Below are 27,365 nucleotides of genomic sequence, written 5' to 3' on the forward strand. Positions count from 1 at the left end.
AAGGCCGCCGGCGGGAAGGGCGCTGTCCTGGGAGCGGCCCGTGGGAAATTCGGACCTGGCCAAAAAACCGGAAATTTGCCGTTTTCCACTTGGAAATTTTCCATGGGCAGGGGGTAGGAACTCCCCGAGCTGAGGACGAATAAAACCCACTGGCAGCCCGCGACGCAATTGCGGAGCAGCCCAGTTTCCTGCGTCTACCTGGAGGATCCCCTGCCTCGGGCAACTTTCCCACGCTTAGGCAGGTAGATGTCAAAGGTCGGCCGACGTGCTCATGAATGAATCCCAGCCAGGTTTCATTCAGTCCTGCCGGAAAATCCCGAACTCCCACCGGACAACATCAATGCCCTGAGACGGATCGTATTCGGACTTGGACTCTTGTTCGGATTCGCTTCGGGGTTGTTTGGGTTTTTGTTTTGGACTGGCCAAGCCAATTATATAACAAAACATATGACAAACAGTAAATATGTATAATCTGGGAAATTAATTGCGCTTTGTGGTGAGCCAGAATAACCCCTCGGCATGGAGCCGGAATTTGTTGGTATTTTCGAATCGCAAAAGTTAATACCACGGATTAGGCCAAATGACGTTCAACATCATTAGGAGAAGATAGTGCCAGCTATCGATAAGATGGATTGGATTTTTTAGCTGCACCATGGAAATATTTTGGGATTTTCAGGACTCGAAATGCGTGAAACCAGATTTATATTTTTCTTCTAAAAATGGTAATGATATAAAATATTAAGAAATAGAATAGAAATATATATAAATACGATGATATTCTATATATTTTGTAGGCAGAGAAAGTAGAAAAACCCGACAGATACACTTATAGTCAAAATATAGAAGCGAATTTATGGCACTTTCATTAAAATGTCATAACTCAATTGAATCTACAAATTCAACAAATCAAAGATAAGCTAAAGCTATAAATTCTCAATTTGATTGAATCGAAATAAAGTATATGAGATAGTAAGGAAAATCTCAACTTGAAGGAGAGTTAACCCTGAAAGTAATCGCCTGATAATGACAGCTCGTTAGCACTTCATAGATAAAATAGAACAAGCGGTTATAAAATCAACAAAGATCCGTACTTGAATGTATAGATCTATATAGTAATTAAGGTGCGTTTATTATAGGGAGAACTTCCCGCTTCCATGGCACAAAAGGCAAAGTCATTATAAGTACGTCAATATCCAGGCTTCGCAATGCGAAAACGTGTGCGGAAATTTCAATGTTTGGGTTTTAGCACAATGAAATTACCGATTCTCTAATTAGGTCGCCGCCAGTCTCTCGTATGGCTTTCCATGGCACCGGAAAAGGGTTTTTTAGGACCTAAGCGCCGGGTAAAACAGAGCCAGGACAGGGACGATGGATGCTACCCGTCAAGGGACCGCAGGTAGTCGAAGCTTGCTCAATTGGTCTGCCGTCGCTGCAGGCCGCGTATTTCGCACACATATGGGCCTTGACACCGGGAGTTCCTCGGGGCTCAGCGGCCAGCGGCTTGAATTTCCGACACTGCTCGAGGGAAAACGCGCCAGATCTTTGGCATTTCTAACTTTAATCAAAGCGCCATGACAGGGTCCATAAATTTGGTCGATTGTCAGCGGAGAGCACTGTACATACACCCATGTTCCGGCTAATACTGCGGCTCATCGACTCGCGATTAGATTAGCAATCTGCAGATACACGCAACCAATTAAGATATAGGGGCCCACTTGAGTCTCCGACAAACTTACCTGTCGCTCCGCCGGCCAAGTGGGCGCTCAGTTTCGCCGTGGACGCGGCCCGTACTGGATTAAAACTATCGTCGCCATGATTATCACCGCCAAACTGGTGGCCATTGGCCTGAGCCTGGCGCTCACCGCCTTCACCGTATCGACCATCGTCCTGGCCGTTCAGAAGGCGAGTCTGCAGAGCGATCTGCGTGACGCCCAGGAGAAGCTGGACCTGCTGGAGGCGGGTTTTACGAGTACAAATGCTCCGGGAACTACAAGTTCTGCAGATCCGGGAACCTCTAGCAGCACAGCAGAGCCAGGTCCCACAGCGGCTCCGGGAACGACAGAGAGTCCCGGGTCTACAGCCTCGACTGCATCAACTGCCTCACCTGGAACGACTGCCTCTCCGGGCACCACAGCCTCCCCTGAGGAGAAGATTGACTACCGGCTGCCCAGGAACCTAGTGCCCACGCACTATGATCTCTATCTGTTCCCCAACATTGAGACAGGAGAATTTAATGGACAGGAAACTATTACCATTCAAGTTGCAGAGGCAACCGATAAGATTGTGCTACACTCACTCAACCTGACCATCTCGAGTGTAGCTGTGCTAAATTCGGGCAGTGATACGCTGGAAGTCAAGGAAACATCCTTCGATGACGTCCGTGAGTTCCTCATTTTCCAGCTCACTGAGCCGCTGACGCAGGGTCGCGACATCCAGCTGCACATTGGATTCGAGGGCTCGATGGTCAACAAGATCGTGGGTCTGTACAGTTCGTCGTACGTAAAGCAGGATGAGAGTCGCAAGTGGATAGCCACATCAAAGTTTGAGCCGACTTACGCCCGGCAGGCCTTCCCCTGTTTCGATGAGCCGGCACTAAAAGCTGAGTTCACCATTACGCTGGTGCATCCATCCGAGGGAGACTACCATGCGCTGTCCAACATGGACGTGGCCTCCACGGAGAGCCAGGGCGCCTTCCAGGAGGTCAGCTTCACAAGAAGCGTGCCCATGAGCACGTACCTGGCCTGCTTCATCGTCTCCGACTTCACTGCCAAGAAGGTGGAAATCGATACAAAGGGCATTGGAGATACCTTCACCATGAGTGCTTACGCCACTCCCGAGCAGATCAACAAAGTGGACTTTGCCGTGGACGTGGGCAAGGGAGTGATTGAGTATTATATTGACTATTTCCAAATCGAGTATCCCTTGCCCAAGCTGGACATGGTGGCCATTCCTGACTTTGTCTCCGGAGCCATGGAACACTGGGGCCTGGTCACCTACCGTGAAACATCGCTTCTCTACGACGCGGAGACGAGTTCGGCGACCAACAAGCAGCGCATTGCCAGCGTTATAGCCCATGAGTTTGCTCACATGTGGTTTGGCAACTTGGGTAGGTTGATACCCTGTAATAACTCAACTTAAATATTAATTAATTTACTTTCAGTAACTATGAATTGGTGGAACGATCTGTGGCTAAACGAGGGCTTTGCTAGTTTCATCGAGTACCTTGGCGTGGATGCTGTGTTCCCAGAATGGAAAATGGTAAGTATCTATTAATATAAACCAGCAATATATATTCATATTAATCCAACTCTTTAAATCAACTAGCGGGATCAATTTATTATTAGTACTCTGCACTCAGTACTCACTCTGGATGGAACCCTGGGCTCTCATCCCATCATCCAGACGGTGGAGAATCCCGACCAGATCACAGAGATTTTTGATAGCATTACATACTCAAAGGGCTCCTCCCTGGTGCGCATGTTGGAAGACTTCCTGGGAGAAGTGACCTTCCGCCAGGCGGTGACCAATTACCTGAACCAGTACAAGTACTCCACGGCCGAGACGGACAATTTCTTCTCGGAGATCGATAAGCTGGATTTGGATTACAATGTCACCGATATCATGCTCACATGGACAGTGCAGGTAACCACAAAATCCAAAAGGTTTCTTGCGAATATTTTTTGCAACACGCTTTGGGGGTCTCTTTCATTTGCAGATGGGTCTGCCAGTGGTCACGATCGAGAAGGTCTCCGACACGGAATACAAATTGACGCAGAAACGCTTCTTGTCCAACCCGAACGACTATGCGGCCGATTACGAGCCCTCGGAATTCAGGTGAGTTCGAAGCAGAACTTATGATCCGGATCGTATCTGATCGTAATTTTCGCACATACATTATTTGCACAGCTACCGCTGGTCGATACCCATCACATATACCACCAGTGCCCAGTCGGAGGTGCAGCGTGCCTGGTTTTACCACAGTCAGAGCGAAAGTAAGTGGTGCCATTTGTATGCGAAATGCGAAAACTCATCTCTGATCTTCGAACCTTTTCTTTGGCAGTCACTATAACTGTCCCGGCTGCCGTCCAGTGGATCAAGTTCAACGCCGACCAGGTGGGCTACTATCGGGTGAATTACGAGACCGATCTGTGGTCAGCCCTCGCCGATCAACTGGTGGCCGAGCCAAGCTCCTTCAGTGCCGGCGACAGGGCTTCTCTTCTTAATGACGCCTTTGCCCTGGCCGATTCCACCCAGTTGCCTTACGAGACAGCCTTTGAGCTGACCCGATATCTGGACAAGGAGGCCGACTATGTTCCCTGGAGCGTGGCTGCCACGCGTCTCACCTCTCTGAAGAGGACTCTGTACTACACCAGCAGCTATGCCAAGTACAAGAAGTATGCCACAGCCCTGATTGAACCCATTTACAAGGCTCTGACGTGGACGGTGGGAGAGGATCACTTGGATAAGTAAGTGGATCTCCCCGAGATTTCAATATCTATTAATTTTCCAAACTAATTATTCAACTGCCTTTACTTGCAGCCGTCTTCGTGTCACTGCCCTGAGTGCTGCCTGCTCTCTGGGTCTGGAGTCCTGCCTGACGGAAGCTGGACAGCAGTTCACCACTTGGCTGGCCAAGCCTGAGGATCGTCCCAAACCCGATGTCCGAGAGACGGTCTATTATTATGGAATCCTCTCCGTGGGTGACCAGGAAATATGGGATGCAGTGTGGGAGCTCTTTGTCAACGAGGGCGATGCCAGCGAAAAGTCCAAACTGATGTACGGACTGTCCGCCATTCAGTCTCCGTGGCTGCTGCAACGCTACATTGATCTTGCCTGGAATGAGGAGTATGTCCGGGGACAGGACTACTTCACCTGCCTCACCTACATCTCTGCGAATCCTGTGGGCGAGTCCCTGGTCTGGGATTATGTCCGGGAGAACTGGCTTCGCTTGGTCGATCGTTTTGGCCTCAATGAACGCTATTTGGGCAACCTGATACCCTCCATCACAGCCCGCTTCAGTACTCAGACCAAGCTAGAGGAGATGGAGCAGTTCTTTGCCAAGTATCCCGAGGCCGGAGCCGGAACAGCTGCCCGCGTGAGGGCCCTGGAGACGGTGAAGAATAACATCGTGTGGCTGGCCGAGAATCTTGAGGGCGTGGACGCTTGGCTGGACAAACAGCAACTGTAGAATGACCCAAAGAGGAAGTGGCATTGTGGCCACGCTGCCCATTAAACTTGTACTCGTATTATTGCCATTATAAAGCAAAAAATGTGCCAAACAGCATGAAATAAAGATAAGCTAGTTATTGGGAAAACTCAAATTACAGCTTCATAAATAAGCAATTATCCATTCGCTGATTGGGCTAACTAGTACCCTGATAACAGATTAAAACCAAGAATGTTTAGTATAGAGCAATAATATATCTGATTTTATAGACATTTATGGAGAGGCCAAATGTCAGTTCCATTAGTTTATGGAAAGTTTTTAGGAGGGATAATGAAATCGAAAATGTGATGATGTTTATCGTGATTTTGGAATTTATAAAAATAAATTCCTTGCAGAAAATTATTTCTGATTTCGATAAAGACTATAATGCAGAACCAATTCAGATTTATTTTGGTAAGAAAAGTCATAAGATGTTTGATGATTTAGAACTTTTTATATGACCTCATAAGCCATGGTTATCGAATCCATACTTTGTCGCTCAAATTGGTGCCACAAATGAATCACTTTCATTAGATCTCTGGATTTTCCACTATCGCCTGCCTCGGACCTGTGCTCTGACCATAATTATTATCGCAATCGTGTGGGCGATCATAAACCGAATCGAGTGCCCATAATCAACTGGAGGTGAAGGAGTGATAGCCACATTATTGGGTCGGCCGTTAGTCCGTCCAAAAGTTTCGTTAGTTAGTCGCTCGCAATAGGTGCGATTGCAAAGATGTTCTTGTCGGGATATTGGCTACAGGTCGTGCTCTCCTGGGCGGTGGTGGCCTTCGTCAGTTCCACCGTCGTGGGGGATGTGCAGAATAAAATCGAAATATTCGAGGAATGGAACGAAGCGAATGGCCAGCGAGTGAAGCGGGAAGATAGTGTATGTAATCGGCTTCTAAGGTTAATCGTTGAAATTGAATTACGATAATCTCTAATCTTCTTTGTAGATTGATTATCGCCTGCCAACGGCTCTGGTGCCCGTGCACTACGAGGTCTACTGGCATCCGGATTTGGAAACGGGCAACTTCACTGGCCAGGAAACGATTAGAATCACGGTGGTCGAGCCCACCAACCAGATCATTCTGCACTCTTACCTTCTGGAGATCACGAGTGTCTATGTCCTGAACTACGAGGTGGAGAGTTTCGTGCTTGAGACAGACCGTCAGTTCCTGATCATCACGCTGACCACGGAGTTGCCGGTGGATGCCAGCATCACCCTGGGCATCATATTCAATGGTAGGATGAAGGACAAGCTTGTGGGTCTCTACAGCAGCACCTACCAGAACGAGGCCGGAGCGCAGAGGTAATGCTGCATACAGACTTTTACCTAAGCCTAAAAGTATGCTGAACCTTTACCAATATTTTCATATTACAGAACCATTTCCACTTCGAAATTCGAGCCCGTCTATGCCCGCCAGGCTTTCCCCTGCTTCGATGAGCCCGCAATGAAGGCCACCTTTGCCATAACTGTGGTGCATCCCAGTGGCTCCTACTATGCCGTCTCCAATATGAAACAAACCGTAAGATCACCCTTAAGTTACAACCACAAACCGGCAATAAAACCAAGATAAACTTCACCAGGATTCCAACTACTTGGGTGAAAATACCGAGGCAATCTTCGAGAGCACCGTGTCGATGAGCACCTACCTGGTGTGCGTCATCGTGTCCGACTTTGCCTCTCAGGAAACCACGGTCAAGGCCAATGGCATCGGTGAGGACTTCTCCATGCAGGCCTATGCCACATCCCATCAAATCGAAAAGGTGGAGTTTGCCCTGGAGTTCGGAGCAGCGGTCACAGAGTACTATATCCAGTACTACAAGGTGGCCTATCCCCTGACCAAGCTGGACATGGCCGCCATTCCCGACTTCTCTTCGAATGCCATGGAGCACTGGGGACTGGTCACCTATCGAGAGACCGCTCTGCTCTATGACCCCAACTACAGCTCCACCTTTAACAAGCAATCGATTGCCAGCGTCTTGGCCCACGAGATTGCCCATCAGTGGTTCGGAAACCTGGTGACCATGAAGTGGTGGAACGACATTTGGTTAAACGAGGGCTTCGCCCGCTACATGCAGTATAAGGGAGTTAACGCAGTGCATCCGGACTGGGGAATGGTAGGGAACAAATACTATATCTAATTTACCAATTTGCATAACTTCTTCATTCCTCTTCCAGTTGGAGCAGTTCCAGATCATCGCTCAGCATCCCGTGCTGGTGTACGATGGCAAGCTCTCTTCGCATCCCATTGTGCAGCAGGCAGACACTCCCGACGAGATCAGTGCCATCTTTGACACCATCAGCTATGAGAAGGGCGGCTCTGTGATCCGCATGCTGGAAACTCTTGTGGGAGCCGAGAAGTTCGAGGAGGCGGTGACCAATTACTTGGTGAAATATCAGTTCAAGAACACGGTGACCGATGATTTCCTCACCGAGGTGGACGCTGTGGTGCCCGAGTTGGGAGTAAAGAAGCTGATGCTTACCTGGACCAACCAGATGGGTTATCCAGTGTTGAATGTGTCAAAGACGCCCGCCGGTTTCCAGGTCACCCAGCAGCGATTCCTCTCCAATCCAGCTAGCTACGAGGAGATGCCCGATGACAGCGAGTTTGGCTATAAATGGAGCGTTCCCATCACCTACACAGCCTCCACCTGGGACGATGATACGGTGGGCAATGTGGTATTCGATCATGATGTGGACGCCGTGGGCATTGCTTTAGATAGCGACATTGAGTGGATCAAGTTGAATGTACATCAGACGGGCTACTACAGGGTCAACTACGAGGAGAGCCTCTGGACACTGCTCATCCTGCAGTTGAACACAGATCCCAGTCGCTTTGCAATTGCCGATCGAGCTCACCTCCTGAACGACGCTTTTGCTCTGGCGGATGCCAGCCAGCTCTCGTACATTGTGCCGCTGGAGATGACCGGGTACTTGAGCCAGGAGAAGGACTTTGTGCCGTGGTATGTGGCGGCCAACAAACTTATTGCCATCCACCGCAGTCTCATGTTCAGCGAGGGATATGTATCCTACCTCACCTACGCCAGGAGTCTGCTGACCAACATTTACCAGGAAGTGGGCTGGACTGTGGATGCCAACAATCACCTGAGAAAGTAAGGAATTAAGTCTATTTGGAAATCGAAATGTTTACTTAACGGGTATTTATAATTCTATGCAGTCGCTTGAGGGTCTCGATCTTGTCTGCCGCCTGTGCCCTTGGCTTGCCCGATTGCCTGGAGCAGGCCTCCACCCGTTTCAACGCCTTCCTGCAGAACCCAACGACCGCTAGGCCTTCTCCCGATCTCCGTGAGATCGTCTATCATTACGGCATACAGGAGTCGAGCAGCCAGACCACCTGGCAGCAGCTGTACGCTCTCTTCTTGGATGAAACCGACGCCAGTGAGCGTATCAAGATGATGTATGGACTGGCCGGCACCCGGGATGCCCAGCAGCTGTACACCTTCTTAGATCTGGGTTACGACGAGAATGTTGTACGCTCACAGGACTACTTTACGCTCATGCAAAACATTGCTGCCAATCCGGTGGGTGAGCCCGTGGTGTGGGAGTACTACCGGGAGAACTGGCCCAAGCTCGCGGCACGCTTCACCCTGACCAACAAGTACTTTGGCCGACTGATCGCCCAGATCACTCAGAACTTTGCCGGCACCGTGAAGCTGGAGGAGGTGCAACAGTTCTATGCCAAGTACCCGGAGGCCGGAGCCGGAGCCAACTCCCGGCTGGAGGCCATCGAGACGATCAAGTACAACATCGAGTGGCTGGCCAGGAACCGCGCTGACATCAGCGACTGGCTGAGTGGCACGGCCTCGCCGCTGCTGACCAAGAAAAACCAATTGTAAAACCTATGAATATAAGCCAATTAGGCACCGATTATAATTGCATAAGCAGCCTGCGAAATTTCCGCTCGAGCTCACTAAAATAAAATTCCCAATCAAACCATAAATAAAACCATGAAATTTTCATTTTTTATCCGGGCGTATGGCGATTTTTATGCCCATAAGGAATGGCCACAGATATGGCTCTAGTTATATCTCTATATCATATATGGTCAAAATACGGAATCATGACTGTGCTTAAATGGAGACGAGACTGTCCAGTCATAAATGCCGATATATGGCCTTGCTATTATCTTTATAGCACATGTACGGCTATAAACGTAAGCGTAAAGGACCACGGGCCACGTTATGGTGTCTTATAAACCGTATTTATCTGGACACGGAGTTGTATCGCTCGTCTAGATATCGGCCAGCAATCTGGACGGGCTTATGAAGTCCAAATTGTGGGGTCAGATTCGCTACTTGCATTCAGTTTCCAATTTGGCTTCCAGCCTAAAGGAAGCAGTCGAGACAGTGTTCCCGGAAAAAGGAGAAATCAGGATCCCCAGAAATGCATTTTGCCTGTGAGTTTCGCATAATAAAATCGGGATATTGATCTGAACTCATAATATGTGAATCGTGCAGGGCTTACGGTCAAGGCAGTGGCCATCTTTCTTGGCCTGGCCACCACGGCCTTCTGTGTGTCCACCATTGTGCTGGCCGTTCAGAATGCGGACTTGGAGAATGATCTGCAGGATGCTCTTGACAAGATCGATGCCTTGACAGCGGATACCACTTCCACATCCACTTCGACGATCACCACTCCTACCGGGGATCCCAACAGGCCAACTGACGATGATATCACCACTCCAGGTGGCATTACAACTCCTGGTGGTGGAACCTCGCCGGGAGATGGCACCACTGCCTCGGGTGTAACCACTCCCAGTGATGGCACCACCGCCTCGGGTACAACTACTCCCAGTGGCGGTACCTCCTCCAGCAGTGCTCCAATATATCCAACTTTGCCAACAGGACTTCCCGATCCTGATGCGGTAAGTGCAGTAAAACCATATATCCTAACATGTTCAAGTGGAATTTTTAAACTTTAATTAGTGCTGGAAAAAAACCCAGCTAGGACAGACCCATTGGTCATTGATGGTCATAAAGTCGGCATGACCACCAATTCAATTTCAAGTGCTTATCGCCTGAGGAAACGTTTATTTCTTTGTATTTTTATCATAGTTAAGCTTTTTGTTGCGTACAGAAATTAGTTAATTTTTAAGTCAGTTTAATTGCGAACAACACCCAGTTAAGAGTCTCAAAAATGGGCCACCTAAAGAAGAAGTTTAAGGGTATTTATATGTACAAAAGGATCTCGATTTGACATTACTAGAAGATATATGATTTCTTAGACCTTTTCACCGCGGAGCGCGTGGCTATATTCTTTGGCCTGCTGTCCACCTGCCTGATTGTTGCTCTTGTGGTTGTAATTGTCCACAGGGATAACCTGTGGATAGAGCTGGATGAGGCTAAAAGGATGTTGGATGTGCTTGAGGACTATATCCAAAGCCACTTGAGGACTGTCACTTCTGATATCAGAGGCACTACCACTTAGAGGGGGTTTTGAAGTAAAATTTATTATACGAAAATGTTTACACAAAAGTATACTTTAATTCAATAAATTTATTTATTTATGTAAAATATATTTATTTAAAATTTTAGCAATTAATCATACCAGCTAGTCAGACTTATATGTCCCAGATAAAGTTGCAGTACTGCAACAAAGTCCATTTGGTTTACGACTAGACCCAAACATTAGACCCCTTTTCCTATCGCCACTTTATCGCCACATTTGCCGCTTTATACAGTGACTTATTATCGATAGCCTGGATACGGACTAATCTTTACAACCCCCCACAGATCCAGTGGCGCCTGCCCACCGAGCTGAGGCCCATCAAGTACAAGCTGTTCTATTATCCCAATCTCAAGACGGGCGAGTGTACCGGCACCGTCTCCATTCAGTTCCAGCTGAATGAGGTGACCAACCTGATTGTCCTGCACTCTCTGGACCTTAATGTCCACGGTATCAGCATTCTGAATATGATGGCGCGCATGCGCGTTGCCGTGGAAAGTGTCACCCAGGATAATGACCGTCAGCTGCTGCTCATCAAGCTGCGCGAAGTGCTTAGCATGAACAAGGCCTACACACTTTCCGCCAACTTCGATTGCAATCTGACCAGCTTAACGGGTGTCTACATCAGCAACTACACGGATGTCAACGGAAATGCCAAGTGAGTATTAAACACTTAAGTATTTACTAAATTAGTTAATAGTAAAAACAATATATGGATAAGATTATGGATAATCAATTGTATTTAATACCCTTGCAGGGCATTATAATTTTGGTCATATATGTCTATCATATATATTCTTGATCAGCATCAATATCAAAACTTTGTAGCCATTTCCGGCAGAAAAACAAAATTTTCAAAAAATTTGGGTTTTTTGCAGAAAAAAAGGAGAGGGGTTACATTATTAAAATTGTCAAAAATTGATCAAATTGATTGATTTAATTGATAAACAAATTTTTTTATATTTATATTTAGTAGTGAAGATTTATAAACCTCATAAAAACTAACAATGGAATGATTTCCGATATGAAATTAATGGCTATTTGGCTTAGTTATGAGAGTTTAAAATTTTAATTTACAAAAAAAATGTTCATATTATAACATATTGTAAAAAATTGATTCAAAGAATGGCTAAAATATGTTAAGATATATTTCTTTCTTTAAGTTACTTAATCATATTCTTTACTCAAATATTTAACTTAAACAAGTTTATTATATATTAAGACCCCCTTAAAGGCTTAAGACCTACTTTATTGACTACTATTGCGCTCTCTGGCGAATACCCCTAATACCCATTAAGACTGTGGGAGTTTACGACTTGTTGTGGCCACCAAAAAAGCCGGTCTCCGGCGATCAGCTGGAAAAGCTTTCCAGTGAAGCTCAGAGATCGCGACGGCTTTTGAGCTGCGCTTCAGTTGGAAGTTGAAAGCTAAGAGAGACGGTCGCTCATGAGCGGGCGCGTCTTGGTAACCGATCTCAATTTGCCGCTGTGCGTATACCCCTGGTCACACCCCCCCTTGGCCACCTTAAGTGCGCGCCTCCGATTTGAATCAAGAATGAACGCTGTCCGCCAATTGCCGTTATCAAATTAGCCGAGAGAGAATAGTGTCCGGGACGTGGACCCGGCGAAGTGACAATTAATGCCGTTGCCGTTGCTCCGGAAAACGTGACTCGTAAAGCTGTGATTTTGATTCGGCTTCCAACTGTAAATCACCAAGAATAGACCATAGTGCGAAATGTGACAAAAATAATACATAGATAATAATTGGTTCAGATCAATCAGATACCGTTGAATCGCCACCTGAAAGCTCTGAAGCGTACGATCTGTATATATCATATTTTTTTGTGCCATTGTCATTGAACCAGTCCGTTAGGCGATCTGGCATTCCGAGTTCTAATTGGAGGCATTGAGGCGGTTACTAATTTTAATATTTGCTGAAATGCGTCCACCACCGGATTCTATGCCAACTTTGACTTTCAACAGCAGTCACAGTTATCGATAAACAACAACTTGGCCAGCGCAGAACTAACTCCACATGGCTAAAATCAAACAGGTTGCACCGCTCCCTGTTGGCCCCGCTGGGTGTCCCCCTTCCTGCTGCAAACAGGCTTGGAGCCAAATGCATACATAGTTCACTTGCCGCGCAAGTTCTTGGCCTTAAATCGGCCACTGCCGCTGCACTGTGAGAAAAACTCCATAAAAATATGCTTATGTTTATAGAAATCTCTCTGAGCTGAAACCTCTATAGGAACGTGACATTTCTACAAGCTTGGTTTTCGAAGATATGAGGGTATTTGTTTGATATTTTTCGCTTTAAAATGTTTCTTGAATTTATTATCTATAAAAATAGCACTACTGATAGTGAATCTATAAATTTGATAAGAATTTAAATGGTTATGATTCAAAGCTATCTGTCTTTTATAAAATTTGTATATAAATATTTAAAATACTTGAAATTATATTATATTTATTATAAATATTATTATGCAATTAAAAACAATCAGAAATAGGAACCAGTTTAAAACATTTCAAAAAATATTATTTAAAAGGCACTTTAAACCTTATTTAAAAAACAATTATCTGAGATTAATAACATAAAATATTTGTGTGATCTTAATTTAGTTTAAAATTAAATTTAGTTGCCTTTAGTGGTTTTTATAATCACGTTTCCCTCAGTGTACCTTGCCTACCTGGCTGTTGGCCAAGAAATGCTCCGTGTTTACAACTCGAATGCGGCGGATACTCAATGGCCGCTGAGAAATTACTTTCTTCGAAAAGGCCGGAGCGAAATGGGTCGACATCATTGACTGCCAAGCCAACATGTTGTCGTAGTATTCCCTCTTTCTCCCCGTGGTTTCTCCATCTCCATCTCCATCACATTTCTGGTTTTGTTTTGTTCTTTAAAAGTTCAGCCAAAGCGCAGCCAGTGGTCAAATCTTTTTTCATTTTCATTGACACTGATTTCTTTTTTGTTCTTCTTGGGCGAAAGAAAACATTAAATAAAGAAATTTCGCTCAGGTGTGTGGGAAAGAACCTTTGAAAGGGAAGGGTGTTGAATTTTTAATTAGATTTTGGTGCTAATAGAACATTTGACAACTGTTTTTATTTTTAAGCAAAAACTTTTAAACCTTTTATTAGATGTCTATCCTGAGACAATATAATTATATTTGATGGACACATGCATTCTAATTATAGGATTAATGAAAACTAAACAAATATTTTGTCTTTTTACTTCTTGATGTGATTTATTTATTATAAATTCTCTAAGTAATACAACTGTCTAAAATGTTGCTGTCATAATATCTTGTAATTTATACGAGAGAGTAAATTCAATTTATTTTGTGAAATAACTTTATTTAAAATAAATTTGCGAAGGCCGAAATGTGTTAACGCTAAATTGATTGCCTGCCCTTTGTTTGGCCATTATGCAACTCTTTGATTGATAGTAAATTTATTTCGCATACCGTTAACCCCAAACATGCAAATTGTGGCAATCATTTCTTTGTCCCCCTTATTTATTGTTTTATAGTTTTGTTTTAATTTTTTCTTTGTGAATATCGTAAATGGCAGGCACGTAAAGGCGACCTTTATCAAGTGTCATCCCCTGGCGGGTGTAATGGGCTTTGGGATTGGGTTTTTTTACTCCTCGGTATCAGTATTTTATTTATTTTGTGTTTTGGGTGTTTCTGGGGCGCAGCACTTATCACGTAAAGCCAAACGATTTCCATTTTTGTGGCTATTACTCGTCGCCAGCCTGTGAATACTGTGAAAGTTATGACCTTAAAAAGGGCAAAGAACGTGTTTTCTCAAAAATAAAAGCTTTCGATTTCAATTTCTAATTTTTAATATTGTGGAGTAAACAAAATAATATTCTGGAATAAATTTATTATGATAACAGGTTAGAGAGACAGTCAAAATTCTTGAGATTAAATAAATTGGTTTCTTTGTTCTTTAAAATTATATATTAGTGTCTGGAGATAGTCAACAATGCAAGCAGATTAAATAAAGAGGTTTACGCAACTTTTCAATTACAAAAAAAATTCTTGTAATAATTGTAAAACAAAATGCTCACTTTCATGAAAGTTCATATAGCGGCTTGCTTATCAGCAAGAGTGTCCACTGTAGTTTGTTGTGATCATTAAACTCAATCTTCAAAGAAGTGAAAATGTGTGCGACTCATTAGCGAAGCATGAGAACGGTTCTGTTATGACATGTGCCCCGCGATCAACGCTTCATCGGCTCCATGCGAAGACATCCACGTAGATGTGTGGATGCAGTGGGGCGTGTCCGAGTCGGAGTCGCATATATCTAGACCCAACCTATGTGCCAGCTGCCATTGTCTGCAGATCTTCTGGGCTGCATTTCCATGCCGCTCATGAGGTGGCAGTCATGCAATTTGGTTGCCGGCAATGTGCGGTGGCTTTTGTGCGCGATGCGCGCTCCCTAATTGAGTCAGCATTACATCATCGGATGGCTCCGCGATCCACAGCAGATGCGAGGGGATTAGGCCTGGGCATGGGTATATCAGAGACAATTGCCAGGCGGCGGCTGTTGAAAATTAGCATATTCTGCAGTCTCGAATTCCTCATTTCGCACAATTTGAGATGAATGACGGTCGGGTGGGATGTTGCAGCTGCATTGTATACGGTTCTCTGCTTAATGTATGCCTGGTGGGTACTCCTTCATCCTGACATAATTGTCAAAGCACAAGCCCCGTGTCTCCACGGCCAATTCAATTCATTTCCATTGCTAATAATGGCATCTGCAATTTCTTCCCATCTCACAAACTCCACGGATTTGTTGCCAGATACTCCTCGTAAATCTGCCCGGCAAATTGACAGGCAAAAAGGCAATAACCTCTAGCTATCCGTCAATCAATAGTACACTGCAAGAAACTGTGGTTATTAATAGTTATCTGAGCTAAGCTTTATTTGGACAAGAGATTTGTTATAATTATCATTAAATGAGAAATTAACAATTGATTGAGTTCAAGTCATTGGATATCATATTTTTCCGGACAAAGACACCAACGCCTCGCGTAGAAAGTGGCATGCGGTGGTCGTCATATCATTGCGACAAGCCCCGGGAATTTGTAATGCAACTTTTGCGGTTAGCCAGCCCAATTCCGACTCCAATTCCAATACCAATCCCAACACCAACTAAACTAAACTAAAACATGGCTTCGGGTATTTCTTGTAACAATTTCATTGAATGACCAACTTCATTACGTGACCGTTGGAGGGAGATCGGGAGAGAGAGAGGGCAGGGTACGGGCCTCAAATTACAGGCATCTGATTGATCTGCAGCGAGACAAAATTGAGGCAATCTCCACCGGGAGAGATGAAGTGACGGAAGCTGGGCCGCTGTCCATAAAAGCCGGGCAAACAGACTCGGGTTTGTTTATAAGCAGCTCACTCGGAGATTATAAAAACTGATGATGGCATGTAATTCAGTACGCGGTGTAGCTTTATGATGCTCTCGAATTACCTCGCCGATGACACAATAGATTTGGCTCAAGTTGTGGCATTCGGTTCAAAATAACACAACAGTTAAAAGAATGCGGATTGCGACAGTGACACCCAGAGTTAAACCCTAATATAATGTTCCCAGACATTCAATGTTCCAGAACGCCGAGTCATACACCATCCAACCATCTCTACCCAGTGTGTAAATAAGTGAAAAATAAATACAAATCGAAGGAAAACAAAACAAAGAGAAATCATGTATTCAGCGAAAAACGTCCGCCCGCGCAGCAGTCTCTCCACAGACGACAATCATCGGATCAAGGACACCAACCGGCCCCACAAGGCCCCAAGCAACACGATCCTCACTCTGGCCGCTTTCTGTGTCTTCCTCCTGGTGCTCTGCGGCTTCCTGCTGGGTGCCCTTGTCTACGTCGGTAAGAATATTGCCGACGAGCATCAGAGGCAGCAACAGCAGCAGCAACTCGCCGCCAACAGTTCACAGTTGGCCTCGAACGGTGGTTTTCGCACAGTGTACGTGGACCGGGATCAGTTGCTCTCCACAAAGCCTATACTGAGCGTCCTCGCAGGTTAGTGTCACGCTAGAGAGAAATTAGGGAAACATTTATTTTGAGCAAAAAATTGAACTTAGAAAGGCAGTTTTTAAATTCTCTTTATGAACAGAAAACCCTGTATTTTTGAAAGCAGTTTTTAAATAGATTTCTTTTGGCTTTTCTTTGTTTGTCAGATTGTTCACAAAAATGTTCAGAAAATCTAGCAGTTTTTTAAAGTTGTGCTTAAATATGGCGCGCTCTTCTTACGGTACGGTATACAAAAAGTCGATAGGCTGTTATCGATAGCCACTTTTTCACGTTGAAAATATCAGAAACCACTTGTAAATTATAGAAATTCTATTTCTATATCTTATAAGTCAATGCAAGTATATCGCAGAAAATTTTAATTTTATTTATATATTTTTAAAAAAGTTAGTTTTATATATATATATATGTTTATATTATATATATTATATTTATTTTACAATTTTGTGGAGTCTATTTTTTTTAAGGAAATAATGTCAACATAAAAACAAAACTCCTCATTTTAGAATTTAATTTAAATAATAATTATATATAATTATCGAATCAACTTCCCAACTTGGGTTTTTGTCGCAGCTAAAAGCTTTTTAACATTACATTGCACAATTCTGAAAACGTCATCAACGGTCACACTGTTATATCTTAGCTTTTTATTGAGACTGATTAGGAAATATAGTTAGTTTAGGAACAAACTATAAGCGATTATTAAACCGCTGTTAAATCGCACGCCACATCCAGATAACCGAGTCCACACCACCCAATTGCCCGGTAGCAGTAAGAACCACGCCATGGCCACCCTAGCGCCCGCCGTCAAAGTCGCCAGCAAGGTGCTCCAGCATCTGGGATTCCGGCTGCCCCAGCAGATCAAGCCCAGCAAGTACCGCCTGAAACTGCGCCCGGATCTCGAATGGAAGAACTATTCCGGCAACATTAGCATCAGCCTCCAGGTGTTGGAGCCCATAGCATTTATTCCCGTCCACGTCAAGAAGCTAAATGTGAGCACCGTGGAGGTGCAGCGCCTGGACGAATCGGGAGCACCGCTGAAGAGCATCATCCCAACAATGACCTTCGCCCATCCGGAGTTCGAGTACTGGGTCACGGAATTCGATCAACCCCTGGAAGTGGGCAACTACTCGCTGAGCCTGAACTTCAGCGGATCGCTAATCGATCGTATTACGGGATTGTACCAGAGCTCCTATCTGGACAAGCTAAAGAACCGCACCAGGTAGCCTGAGCTGCTAACCAACCAACACTAACATCTAACCTAGCTTAAGCAGTAATATTTAAACTAGATTAACCCACTAACATTAAGTCTATACAATTTATATGTTTTTATACCTTCTAACATTTGTTATCCTCCCGTTCCAGGCCGATTGCGAGCACCAAGTTCGAGCCAACCTACGCGCGTCTGGCCTTCCCCTGCTTCGACGAGCCTGCCCTGAAGGCCCAGTTTACCATAACTGTGGCACGTCCCAGTGGCGATGAGTACCATGTGCTCTCCAACATGCCGGTGGACAACGAGTATGTCGATGGCGACCTCACCGAGGTGACGTTTAGGGAGAGCGTGCCTATGAGCACCTACCTGGCCGCCTTTGTGGTCTCTGACTTCGCCTACAAAAGCACCATAGTGGAGGGAACTTCCATTGAACTGCGTGTTTTCGCCCCACCTGCCCAGGTGGAGAAGACCCAATATGCTTTGGACATGGGAGCTGGAGTTATTGCCTACTACATCGACTACTTCAACACCTCGTACCCGCTGCCAAAGTTGGACATGGTGGCCATACCCGATTTTGTGTCCGGGGCCATGGAGAACTGGGGTCTTGTCACCTACAGAGAGACTGCTCTTTTGTACGACGAAGCGACCAGCTCCAGTGTGAATAAGCAACGTGTGGCCATCGTGGTGGCTCATGAGTTGGCCCACCAGTGGTTCGGTAACCTCGTCACCATGAACTGGTGGAGCGATCTCTGGCTGAACGAGGGTTTCGCCTCGTTTGTGGAATACAAGGGTGTAAAGCAAATGCACCCGGATTGGGACATGGACAACCAGTTTGTGACCGAAGAGCTGCACCCAGTATTGGCCATCGACTCTACTTTGGCCTCCCATCCCATTGTCAAGTCTATCCAAAGCCCCGCCGAGATCACTGAGTACTTCGACACCATCACTTACTCCAAGGGCGCCGCCTTAGTTCGTATGCTGGAAAACCTGGTGGGCGAGCCCAAGCTGAAGAATGCCACCACTCGTTACCTGATACGTCACATTTACAGCACTGCCACCACGGAGGATTACCTGACTGCCATCGAGGAGGAGGAGGGTCTAGACTTTGATGTTAAGTAGGTGTATCAGTTGTGACATTAAGTTCCTTGTCTAATCTTTTATCACTTGCAGACTGATCATGCAGACCTGGACGGAGCAGATGGGTCTCCCAGTCGTTCAGGTGGAGAAGAGTGGCACTACCTACAGGCTCACTCAGAAGCGTTTCTTAGCCAACCCGGATGACTATGCATCCGAAGCGGAAGCCTCATCCTTCAAGTAAGTCGGATTTATTACATTTGTATTTTATTTAACTGAGAATCCTTATTTCCTGTTCCCTATAGCTACCGCTGGTCGATTCCAATTACTTACACCAGCAGCATCAACAGCGAGGTGCAGTCCACCATCTTCAACTACAATGATAACGAGGCCAGCATAACGCTGCCCAGCGAGCCTAGTTGGATAAAGTTTAACAAGGATCAGGTTGGGTACTATCGCGTCAACTACGCCAACGAGCAGTGGGCAGCACTTACCAGTGCTCTGAAGGCCTCCCGTGAGACCTTCAGCACGGCTGATCGTGCTCATTTGCTGAACGATGCCAACACCTTGGCCGCTGCCGGACAACTGGACTACGCCGTGGCGTTGGACCTGAGCACTTACCTTGAGAGCGAGGTCGACTATGTGCCCTGGAGCGTGGGAACGTCCTCGCTGGCCACGCTGCGCAACATTGTCTACTACACGGATTTGTACAGCAACTTTACCACCTACGCCCTGAAACTGCTCACACCCATTGTTGAGCGAGTAACTTTCACCGTGGGGACCAATCATCTGGAAAAGTAAGACACTCAATCATTTGCTAAAGCTCATTCTTTACTATACATGTCGTTCACAGTCGCCTTCGCATCAAGGTTCTGAGCTCCGCTTGTAGCCTGGGACACGCAAGCTCCCTGCAACAGGCTGTCACGCTGTTTAACCAGTGGTTGGCCAGTCCGGAGACCAGACCCAGTCCCGATGTCAGGGACGTCGTCTACTACTACGGTATGCAGCAGGTGAACACTCAGGCCGTCTGGGATCAGGTGTGGCAACTATACATGGACGAGAGCGATGCCCAAGAGAAGCTGAAGCTGATGAACTGCCTGGCCGCCGTGCGAGTGCCCTGGCTGCTGCAACGATACATCAGCTGGGCAGGTGACGAGTCCAATGTGCGTCGTCAGGACTACTTTACGCTGCTGGGCTACATCTCCAACAATCCGGTGGGCCAAAGCCTGGTCTGGGACTATGTCCGCGAGAACTGGGAACAGCTAGTGGCACGCTTTGGTATCAATGAGCGTACCCTGGGTCGATTGATTCCTACCATCACTGCTCGCTTCTCTACGCAAACCAAATTGGAGGAGATGGAGCAATTCTTTGCCAAATATCCCGAGGCCGGAGCCGGAACTGCGGCCCGCCAACAGGCTTTGGAGGCGGTGAAGGCCAACATCAAGTGGCTGGTGGTGAACAAGGCTAAGGTGGGCGAATGGTTGGCCAACTACGTTCAGCAGTCCTCCGTCACCAATCGCATCCAATGAGTCGCCAGTCGCCAAATCAGCCACTAGCACCCTGTAAAATATCTATAATGTAAAAACTACCAATGGAATTGAACATAGTCTTAGCTAACGAATGCAGCTATTGCATTTCAAATGTGAACGAAGAATTGTGAATGCGTATGATATTTTTGAAGAAAATATAAGATAAAATATGGATTATGTTTTTATTATTGCTTTTATTATTATTATTTTATTTATTAAGCAACCAAAGCAAAGGTAAAATGCTCGATCTCTCCAGACGTGTACGTGTGCAATCTGTTGATTGTTAAGCAGCACATTTGTTAATCTAATATTGAACAAGCTTTAATTTTCTCTATTACTGGACGCAATTTTACTTCTAGTTTCACTTGCCAGTTAATAGTTAACTCTGTGAGCTTCATGAAGTTAACTTAGAGCCATAAGCACTATGCTAAAAATAACCATTAGTCTTACTGTAATCTTAGTTATTTGCACAGCATACAACGTTTACATGCTACAGCTTTATTACTTGTCATTAGGCCGAAACAGTAATATATACAGTATAATATTTATAATAATTAACAATATTAATATTCATAAAATATTTTTAGGACTGTTTGCTGAATGGGCAGAGGATCCACTGAACCTGAATGACAACACTCCGTTGTTTGAGGACACTGCTTTAATTAAGCCCCAAGGTTTTTGTGAAGGGAAAACCTTTCTGCTAATTATTGTGGAGTCAAGTGTTAGTCACTATCTAGCCCGACAGAATATACGGGTGACATGGGGGAACTCATCACGCTTCAACTACCCAGAGTTCCGAAAGCTTCATGGCCACATGAAAGGATCCTACTATCCTCCACTCAAGAGTAGGCTACATCTCTATTCGAAATACCTGTCTGGAAAAGATGAGAGCCTCCGGGCTGCTGTGAGGGTGGTATTTATGATCGGTCGAAGAAGGGATAACGAATCCTCGAGACAACTTCGTGAAGAAGCGGATCAGCACAACGACATCATTCAGGAGGACTTCATCGATAGCTACAGAAATCTAACGCTAAAAACTGTGTTGGCCCTGAAGCATGTGACCAGCCGTTGCTCCAATACCACCGCTTACGTTTTCAAGACGGATGACGATGCTTTCATAAATGTTCCCAATCTGTTGCACATTTTATTGGGTGGCACCATGCCGAGTCGGAATTCCTTTGGAAAGGACCCCACTCGTCAATTCCGACTTATTGCCATCAGCAATGTGCTGTTGGGAAAGAAACTTAGCCGGGCCAAGCCCCACTACATGTATCCAAACAAAACCTATCCGGACTTCCTAGTCGGCGGAGGTTACCTGATGTCCATTGACGTGGCCCAACGCTTGTATGAAGCTGCCTGGTACACAAAAAAAGTCCATTTGGAGGATGTATTCATCACTGGGCTTTGTGCCCGAAATGCTGGAGTGGAGCGCATGCATAGCTCCCTCTTTTTCGTGATTACGTCAAAGAAGCTGTGTAATTATAAGGATAGTATAATTAAGGTTGAAACCAAAAGATATGAGTTTACTCAGAGTGTTTAACTTCGTTACAAACTACAAGTGTCCACTGTCTCTCAAAGATTTGACGCAATCATGGTCTTAACACAACTCATTGTCCTGACAACTTTTGCTAATCTTATTTTAAGATGTAATCACAGTGAAGGATTTGTTTCCCACCCTACAAAAAATATATATTCTTTATCAGCATCGACGGACAAAGATATCTAGATACGTCTGGTGAAATAAGTTTGTTATCATTTTTATTGTAGTTTTAGAACGGGTAACATTGTTAAAATTATTAAAATTTAATCAAATAGGCATATCAAAATAATGATTAAAAATGTCTATTTTTTTAAATATTGTTGTGGCATATGAATAAAGGACAAACAAGTAATAAGTCAAAAGTTCAGTGAAGGATATCGTATATATGTACCCCATAAATATATATGACTTAAGTATAAAATTTTTGACAAAATGAGGGGTTACCATCAATAAAAAATCCAAAATTATAAAAAAAAATAATTTAGATTTAATGTTGAAACCAAGTTTGTAATAGCTTTATACCAAATCCTAAAAACGTTGCGAATTCTAATTTATACATTTTATGAGGCTGCAAGGATTCACAAATCTCGGCTTCCAAAATTACGTTAATTCCGAATTAAAATTAGACTTACATAGAAACTTGGACAAAAAATTAATATGTTTTTTAAATTAAAAAACTTAGTACACAGATTTGTTAACCATATAAAAACTAGCCAAAGGAGCTATCCGAATTGAAATTGATCCATTTTTGGCTAAGTTATGCAATTTGAAAAACTTTGATTTAACCAAAAAAATAGCATATACAAATATCGATTTAATACAACTGGAACTTACATATTTTAGTTTCTTAGAGGTACGCAAATGCCACATTGAATAATTGATTAAATACATTAAAATATAAATCCAAGACAAGCAGTGTGTTCTTTTTTTTTCTATCCATCCATCTATCCATTCCTTCTTAAGTTGGTAAACTAAATTTAAATAATAATAAATCTATTTGAATAGAATACTCCCAATGGTAGTCCTTTATTTCAAGGTGGCATATATTTAAAAACGGTCCGGATACATAGATGTTTTAGAAGTCATTTGTAAACTTATGTAAAATGTATTCAAACAAAGAATAATAATGCATATTGCAAATACCCGTAATGATGCACTTTTCCAGTATTATGCATAGTTTTGTTTACCACTGCACGTCTGATGTGGGAATAAAAGGGGAGTTCAATATTTGATGTCTACAATTACCTAACTATTTAACCAAGGTGCACCTTAGCAAACGAGTTGCAAAATTGATGAATGTGAAGAGCAACTAAGTTAATACCATGGCATTGCATATAAATAGCCTCCATTTGGATTGCAGAAGTAGTTCTGGTTCCAGCACAGCAAAGCAAAAGCCAATAGAATCACCATGCAGTTGACCACTTTCCTGATGACCCTCCTGGTGGTTGCCATGCTCATGCTCTTCAGTGCTCCAGCATCTGAGGCCACCTTCCTGCTCATCGCCTGCATGCTGCGGTCTCCTCTGTGCCCATGGGTCACCACAGCCACCACCGCCTAAAGAATCTTGGTCGTCCTTAGCAGTTGGATCGGAAATCTTTGAATTAATATGGACTATTGATCGGAATAATATACAAAAATATAATTTTTTGTTGCATTAAAAAGATTTGATGAGTTTAATTTTCTGATTTATGTGGAAACTGCCTAAATATGGGTAAAGTCACAGGCTCTAGAGTAAAAAATAAATATTAACCATTCTTGATAGGCAATCGAGAATAAAGTAAAGTTTTAATGTTTTATATAATTATATTAAATAGTTTCGTAAATTTCCCATTTTAGGTATTTTAAACTGCCTGAAAATAGCTTCGAAGTGTAATTATAATTTAATATCAACATAAAAATAGTTTTAAAGTAATAACATTCCTTTTCTCGCCTACTGTCTTGAGGGACACGAAAGAGCCTTGAAAATAGTGTAAGGATATTCATAGCAGCCTCGTGTCCAAAATGACAACACTCATTCTCATTCAAATTGTAACATATTTCAATTATATTTTATGTTTCTTTTTATTGTTTGCTTGGCGGTCCACGCACATGATTGGTTCTCAATGTAACTAAATCCGATGATTGCCTTATTTCGACCTTGAACACAAACTCTGTCCGAATTTATGTGTTTATTATCCGACACGAGGGAGACATTTCGTTGCATACTTTCTGGCGGGGAAGCCAATGAAATGGCGGAACCGGAAACAACTAACAGCGTTCTAGTGTTTGCTTAATTCCGTTTCTTGCGAATTTTATGGATGAATTTTATGCCCAAAAGTGTTCTTGCTCTGCGGCCACCAGGACATCATTTGTTGACATTTTCCCAACCAAGGTCTGACGTAAACAGGATATTTCCAGAAATTGTTTACGAGTGGAATTGATGGCGTCGAGCAACCGATTAGGAGACCGCTCGAAAGTCAATCAGAATCACTCAAATGGCCCGTATCCAATACGCAAAAATGATGACGCCATATGTAGCGACCAGGACACGATGGTACGGGATGGCCCATGGGAGTGCATAAATTTCGATTCGACATCGCTGAGTTATCGCCATCATTCGCACAATAAATGACAATATTTGGCTGCTGCAATGGCAGTTCAAGTTTTGCCTCAATAATCTGATACTGGAATGACAACGATTTATCTTTATATGGCGAGAATTTCGATTTGATTTCGCTCGTAAATCGCGGGTCCTGCCTGACCCCGGCTAGTTCTGTCATGCTTAAATCCAAAATATCAGTTAGTCAGAATCTTTAAGAACCATTTAGCAGCCACACGCCAAGGTCACACAATTGACTTGTCTGGCAAACTATTAATGCATTGTACCGGGCCCCATTGAGACGAGATAATGAACATCTCGGACGGATCGAGCAGACGTCCAACTTCTGGAGCTCTGGAACTGTAACAGCTGCAGGCGTTTAAGTTGGCCATCCGACCGGAGTTGGCTGCCAATGCAAGCCAAAGCCATCTCCATCTCATTTGGCCTTTGTCTATGCCCCTGTGTGCCATAAAGTTGGCTCCTCCGCCGCACTCTTCCGCAAAATGTGGGCACTTGAAGAAAATGCGAGTTAATAGTAAACTATAATTAAATAAAATAATTGAAATGGAAGGGTCTTAGAAACTTTAAAGCCTCTCTTCTGGCAAATAAATCTATTCAAGAATAATTATAATTCTAAATAAGGATAGCAATAAAGTATAAACATTCAAATATTGTATCTGTGGAAGGAGTAAATTAATAATTGCAATTATTTTTGTTACCAAAAACTATAAAATAATACTTTCTTAATATTTCTAAGTGTATAAACATTTGGCCCTGGGCCAGGCCAACTTATTTCGCCTCCTTTACCAACAAAAAGGCCGCTTAAGCAACTCGTTTGTAATCAAAATAAAATCAGCTTTAAATTAAACGCTTTCACATTTATATTCCTAAGAATTTATATCTTTAGTTTAGTTAAAGGCTCAGACACAATTTTAATAGCAGTTTAATTAAAAGCAATTAAAGTAATTTAGAATAGTTCTTATACAACTTAATAACTTTTATGGGTCACAGACAATCGGTATGGTTTTGATTGCCATTCATATGCACTTACACTGACTGCTCATTCGATAACAAATAATTGCCGAGAACACCATAAAATCCTAGTGTCAGTAGCCTCCGAAAAAATCTCACGTTCGAGTGTTTACTGTTTGCTATCACACATCTAAAGTGGCAGTCATATGGCATATAAAGACCCAATTTGCTGCAGGGACACTTTAACGACAGCAAAACCTGTTGAAGCGTATTGTAATGGATTAAGAATAAAATAAATGAATTGGCAACCTGACGAAATTACTTCATTAGCTGCTAATTGAATTGGCTCTCCCGGCAGGTTGGGCTCTCTCAACATGATTAATATTGCACTTTGGCAGTGACCAGACAAAAAACACAGCAGACCTTGGGGCTGAATAAAAGACAAACCGAGAGACCCCAAAAAACGGGTGTTGTCTACCCTCGTTTATGCTATATGAATAGAGTCCTCTTTTTCCGGTCCGGCTCCTCCGCCTCCGCCATTAATCTCAATTTCAGAGGCAAACATTCAATCAACCCAAAGGCGGGCTAAAGGCGGCTTTCGTAATTAAAGGCACATTAAGCGCTCGTTAAACTTAAAGTGGCACTTAAAGACCTGGTTGGAGAGGACTCCACACCCATTTCCATGGCTCCTGCACAACGAGAGGCCACGTGCGAAACTAAATAGTCTATGCAAATCGAGAACTATTGACAATATTATACAAATTTAAATTTTAAGGCCCACCAGTGCCAGCCATGTAAATAAGGAGCACATTCGACCACTTGAACAACATAAATTGGGGTTTGCTGGTATAAAATAAAATCCTGAGTAGCTTTACCCAGAATTTAAGGGAAATATATTTTTAAATACAAAATAATTCGTTGAAGGCAGACTATTCGCTGGAATTATTTGTAAAATTCCAATTCCTCTTCTTGAAGTAAATAAAAGCAAATTTAGCCACAGACGTGAAATAAAAAACTATGCTTTGGTAAAAGCAAAAATAGAATTTTCAATTTTGTTGATTTCAATGTTTACCCATTAAGATTCTCCTCTTTTTACTCATCGAACTGAATGGGATATTTGTATTATTTTGGAATTTATTTAATAGTCTGTCTGTGAATGGCGCAACGCAAGCAGAAATATTTCAGTCGAAAAACAATTAAACGATTGAGTTCAGTGATGCAGGGAAAGAAAAATGTGTAAATAAACGAACGACGCCAATCAAATATACATACCTATAAATTCCATATCAGGCACAAAAGCTTTGGTATTTAAATAGTTATTGGGCCATCGCTGGTTTTGGTTGCATGCAGATTAAGGCTCTGAAAATCGTCCTTATGCCACTACTCGTATCTGTCGGATGCTGTTGCGGGGAGAGTATATAAAATTTATTCTGGCTTGTCGTTGGCCGTAAAATTGTTGGTAAAGAAGTGCCATAAAGAGTATTTAATGGCGCGACTGTCTGTAATTAAAATCCCACACGCGCTGTCGCCCTCAGACTTCTTCGGTATGGGCATGCATGGCGTATACGTGATGTGAGTGAACTCTAAGCAAAACTGCCCCTATGACTGTGACTTTAAAATGCAATTCAAGTACTTTAATTAAATTGCAAATTTGTATGGTAAGTGTGCATTCTTTTTGGTTTTCTACTTTTTTTTTGTTGTTTGTGCACATTTTTTTTTG

The 27,365-nt window shown here is 43.6% G+C and overlaps 5 protein-coding genes and 1 pseudogene across 17 annotated transcripts; all 6 read left to right on the forward strand.

The window, feature by feature from the left end:
• Nucleotides 1–1,755: 1,755 nt before the first annotated feature.
• LOC110185254 (glutamyl aminopeptidase) lies at nucleotides 1,756–5,399 on the forward strand. Its single transcript, XM_020953995.2, has 7 exons — nucleotides 1,756–3,106; nucleotides 3,161–3,258; nucleotides 3,325–3,642; nucleotides 3,716–3,834; nucleotides 3,907–3,992; nucleotides 4,061–4,466; nucleotides 4,540–5,399. The coding sequence occupies exons 1-7, from the start codon at nucleotides 1,813–1,815 to the stop codon at nucleotides 5,186–5,188; spliced, it is 2,970 nt and encodes a 989-aa protein (XP_020809654.2). The 5' UTR covers nucleotides 1,756–1,812; the 3' UTR covers nucleotides 5,189–5,399.
• Nucleotides 5,400–5,881: 482 nt separating this feature from the next.
• On the forward strand, nucleotides 5,882–9,179 carry LOC110184033 (glutamyl aminopeptidase). The gene is made up of 6 exons (XM_020952409.2): nucleotides 5,882–6,095; nucleotides 6,163–6,518; nucleotides 6,591–6,735; nucleotides 6,797–7,330; nucleotides 7,392–8,326; nucleotides 8,392–9,179. The coding sequence occupies exons 1-6, from the start codon at nucleotides 5,943–5,945 to the stop codon at nucleotides 9,068–9,070; spliced, it is 2,802 nt and encodes a 933-aa protein (XP_020808068.2). The 5' UTR covers nucleotides 5,882–5,942; the 3' UTR covers nucleotides 9,071–9,179.
• A 318-nt stretch (nucleotides 9,180–9,497) lies between these two features.
• LOC110183991 (glutamyl aminopeptidase) lies at nucleotides 9,498–20,729 on the forward strand. Of its 13 annotated transcripts, none has more exons than XM_020952366.2 (7): nucleotides 9,498–9,630; nucleotides 9,692–10,098; nucleotides 10,967–11,337; nucleotides 18,105–19,067; nucleotides 19,123–19,266; nucleotides 19,332–19,823; nucleotides 19,880–20,729. In XM_020952366.2, exons 1-7 carry the CDS (start codon nucleotides 9,618–9,620, stop codon nucleotides 20,553–20,555), a joined length of 3,066 nt encoding a protein of 1,021 aa, XP_020808025.2. In that variant the 5' UTR covers nucleotides 9,498–9,617; the 3' UTR covers nucleotides 20,556–20,729. The 13 variants fall into 13 exon arrangements, with proteins under 13 accessions (XP_020808025.2, XP_020808018.2, XP_086696984.1 ...); XM_020952359.2 differs by lacking the exons at nucleotides 9,498–9,630; nucleotides 9,692–10,098; nucleotides 10,967–11,337 and adding exons at nucleotides 12,052–12,166; nucleotides 16,305–16,730; nucleotides 17,475–17,961; XM_086840858.1 differs by lacking the exons at nucleotides 9,498–9,630; nucleotides 9,692–10,098; nucleotides 10,967–11,337 and adding exons at nucleotides 12,089–12,166; nucleotides 15,985–16,730; nucleotides 17,475–17,961.
• On the forward strand, nucleotides 10,219–10,747 carry LOC110184017 (uncharacterized). The gene is made up of 2 exons (XM_086839895.1): nucleotides 10,219–10,287; nucleotides 10,440–10,747. The coding sequence occupies exons 1-2, from the start codon at nucleotides 10,219–10,221 to the stop codon at nucleotides 10,659–10,661; spliced, it is 291 nt and encodes a 96-aa protein (XP_086696021.1). The 3' UTR covers nucleotides 10,662–10,747.
• Nucleotides 20,730–20,979: 250 nt separating the features above from the next.
• LOC110185453 (beta-1,3-galactosyltransferase 1-like) lies at nucleotides 20,980–22,156 on the forward strand (annotated as a pseudogene).
• Nucleotides 22,157–23,443: 1,287 nt separating this feature from the next.
• Nucleotides 23,444–23,758, forward strand: LOC110185294 (uncharacterized). The gene has a single exon (XM_020954046.2). It carries the CDS (start codon nucleotides 23,504–23,506, stop codon nucleotides 23,651–23,653), a length of 150 nt encoding a protein of 49 aa, XP_020809705.1. The 5' UTR covers nucleotides 23,444–23,503; the 3' UTR covers nucleotides 23,654–23,758.
• Nucleotides 23,759–27,365: the final 3,607 nt, after the last annotated feature.

Source organism: Drosophila serrata, unplaced genomic scaffold, assembly GCF_035046125.1.
Source record: "Drosophila serrata isolate PLE 108 unplaced genomic scaffold, ASM3504612v1 contig_382, whole genome shotgun sequence".
Lineage (NCBI taxonomy): Eukaryota > Metazoa > Arthropoda > Insecta > Diptera > Drosophilidae > Drosophila > Drosophila serrata.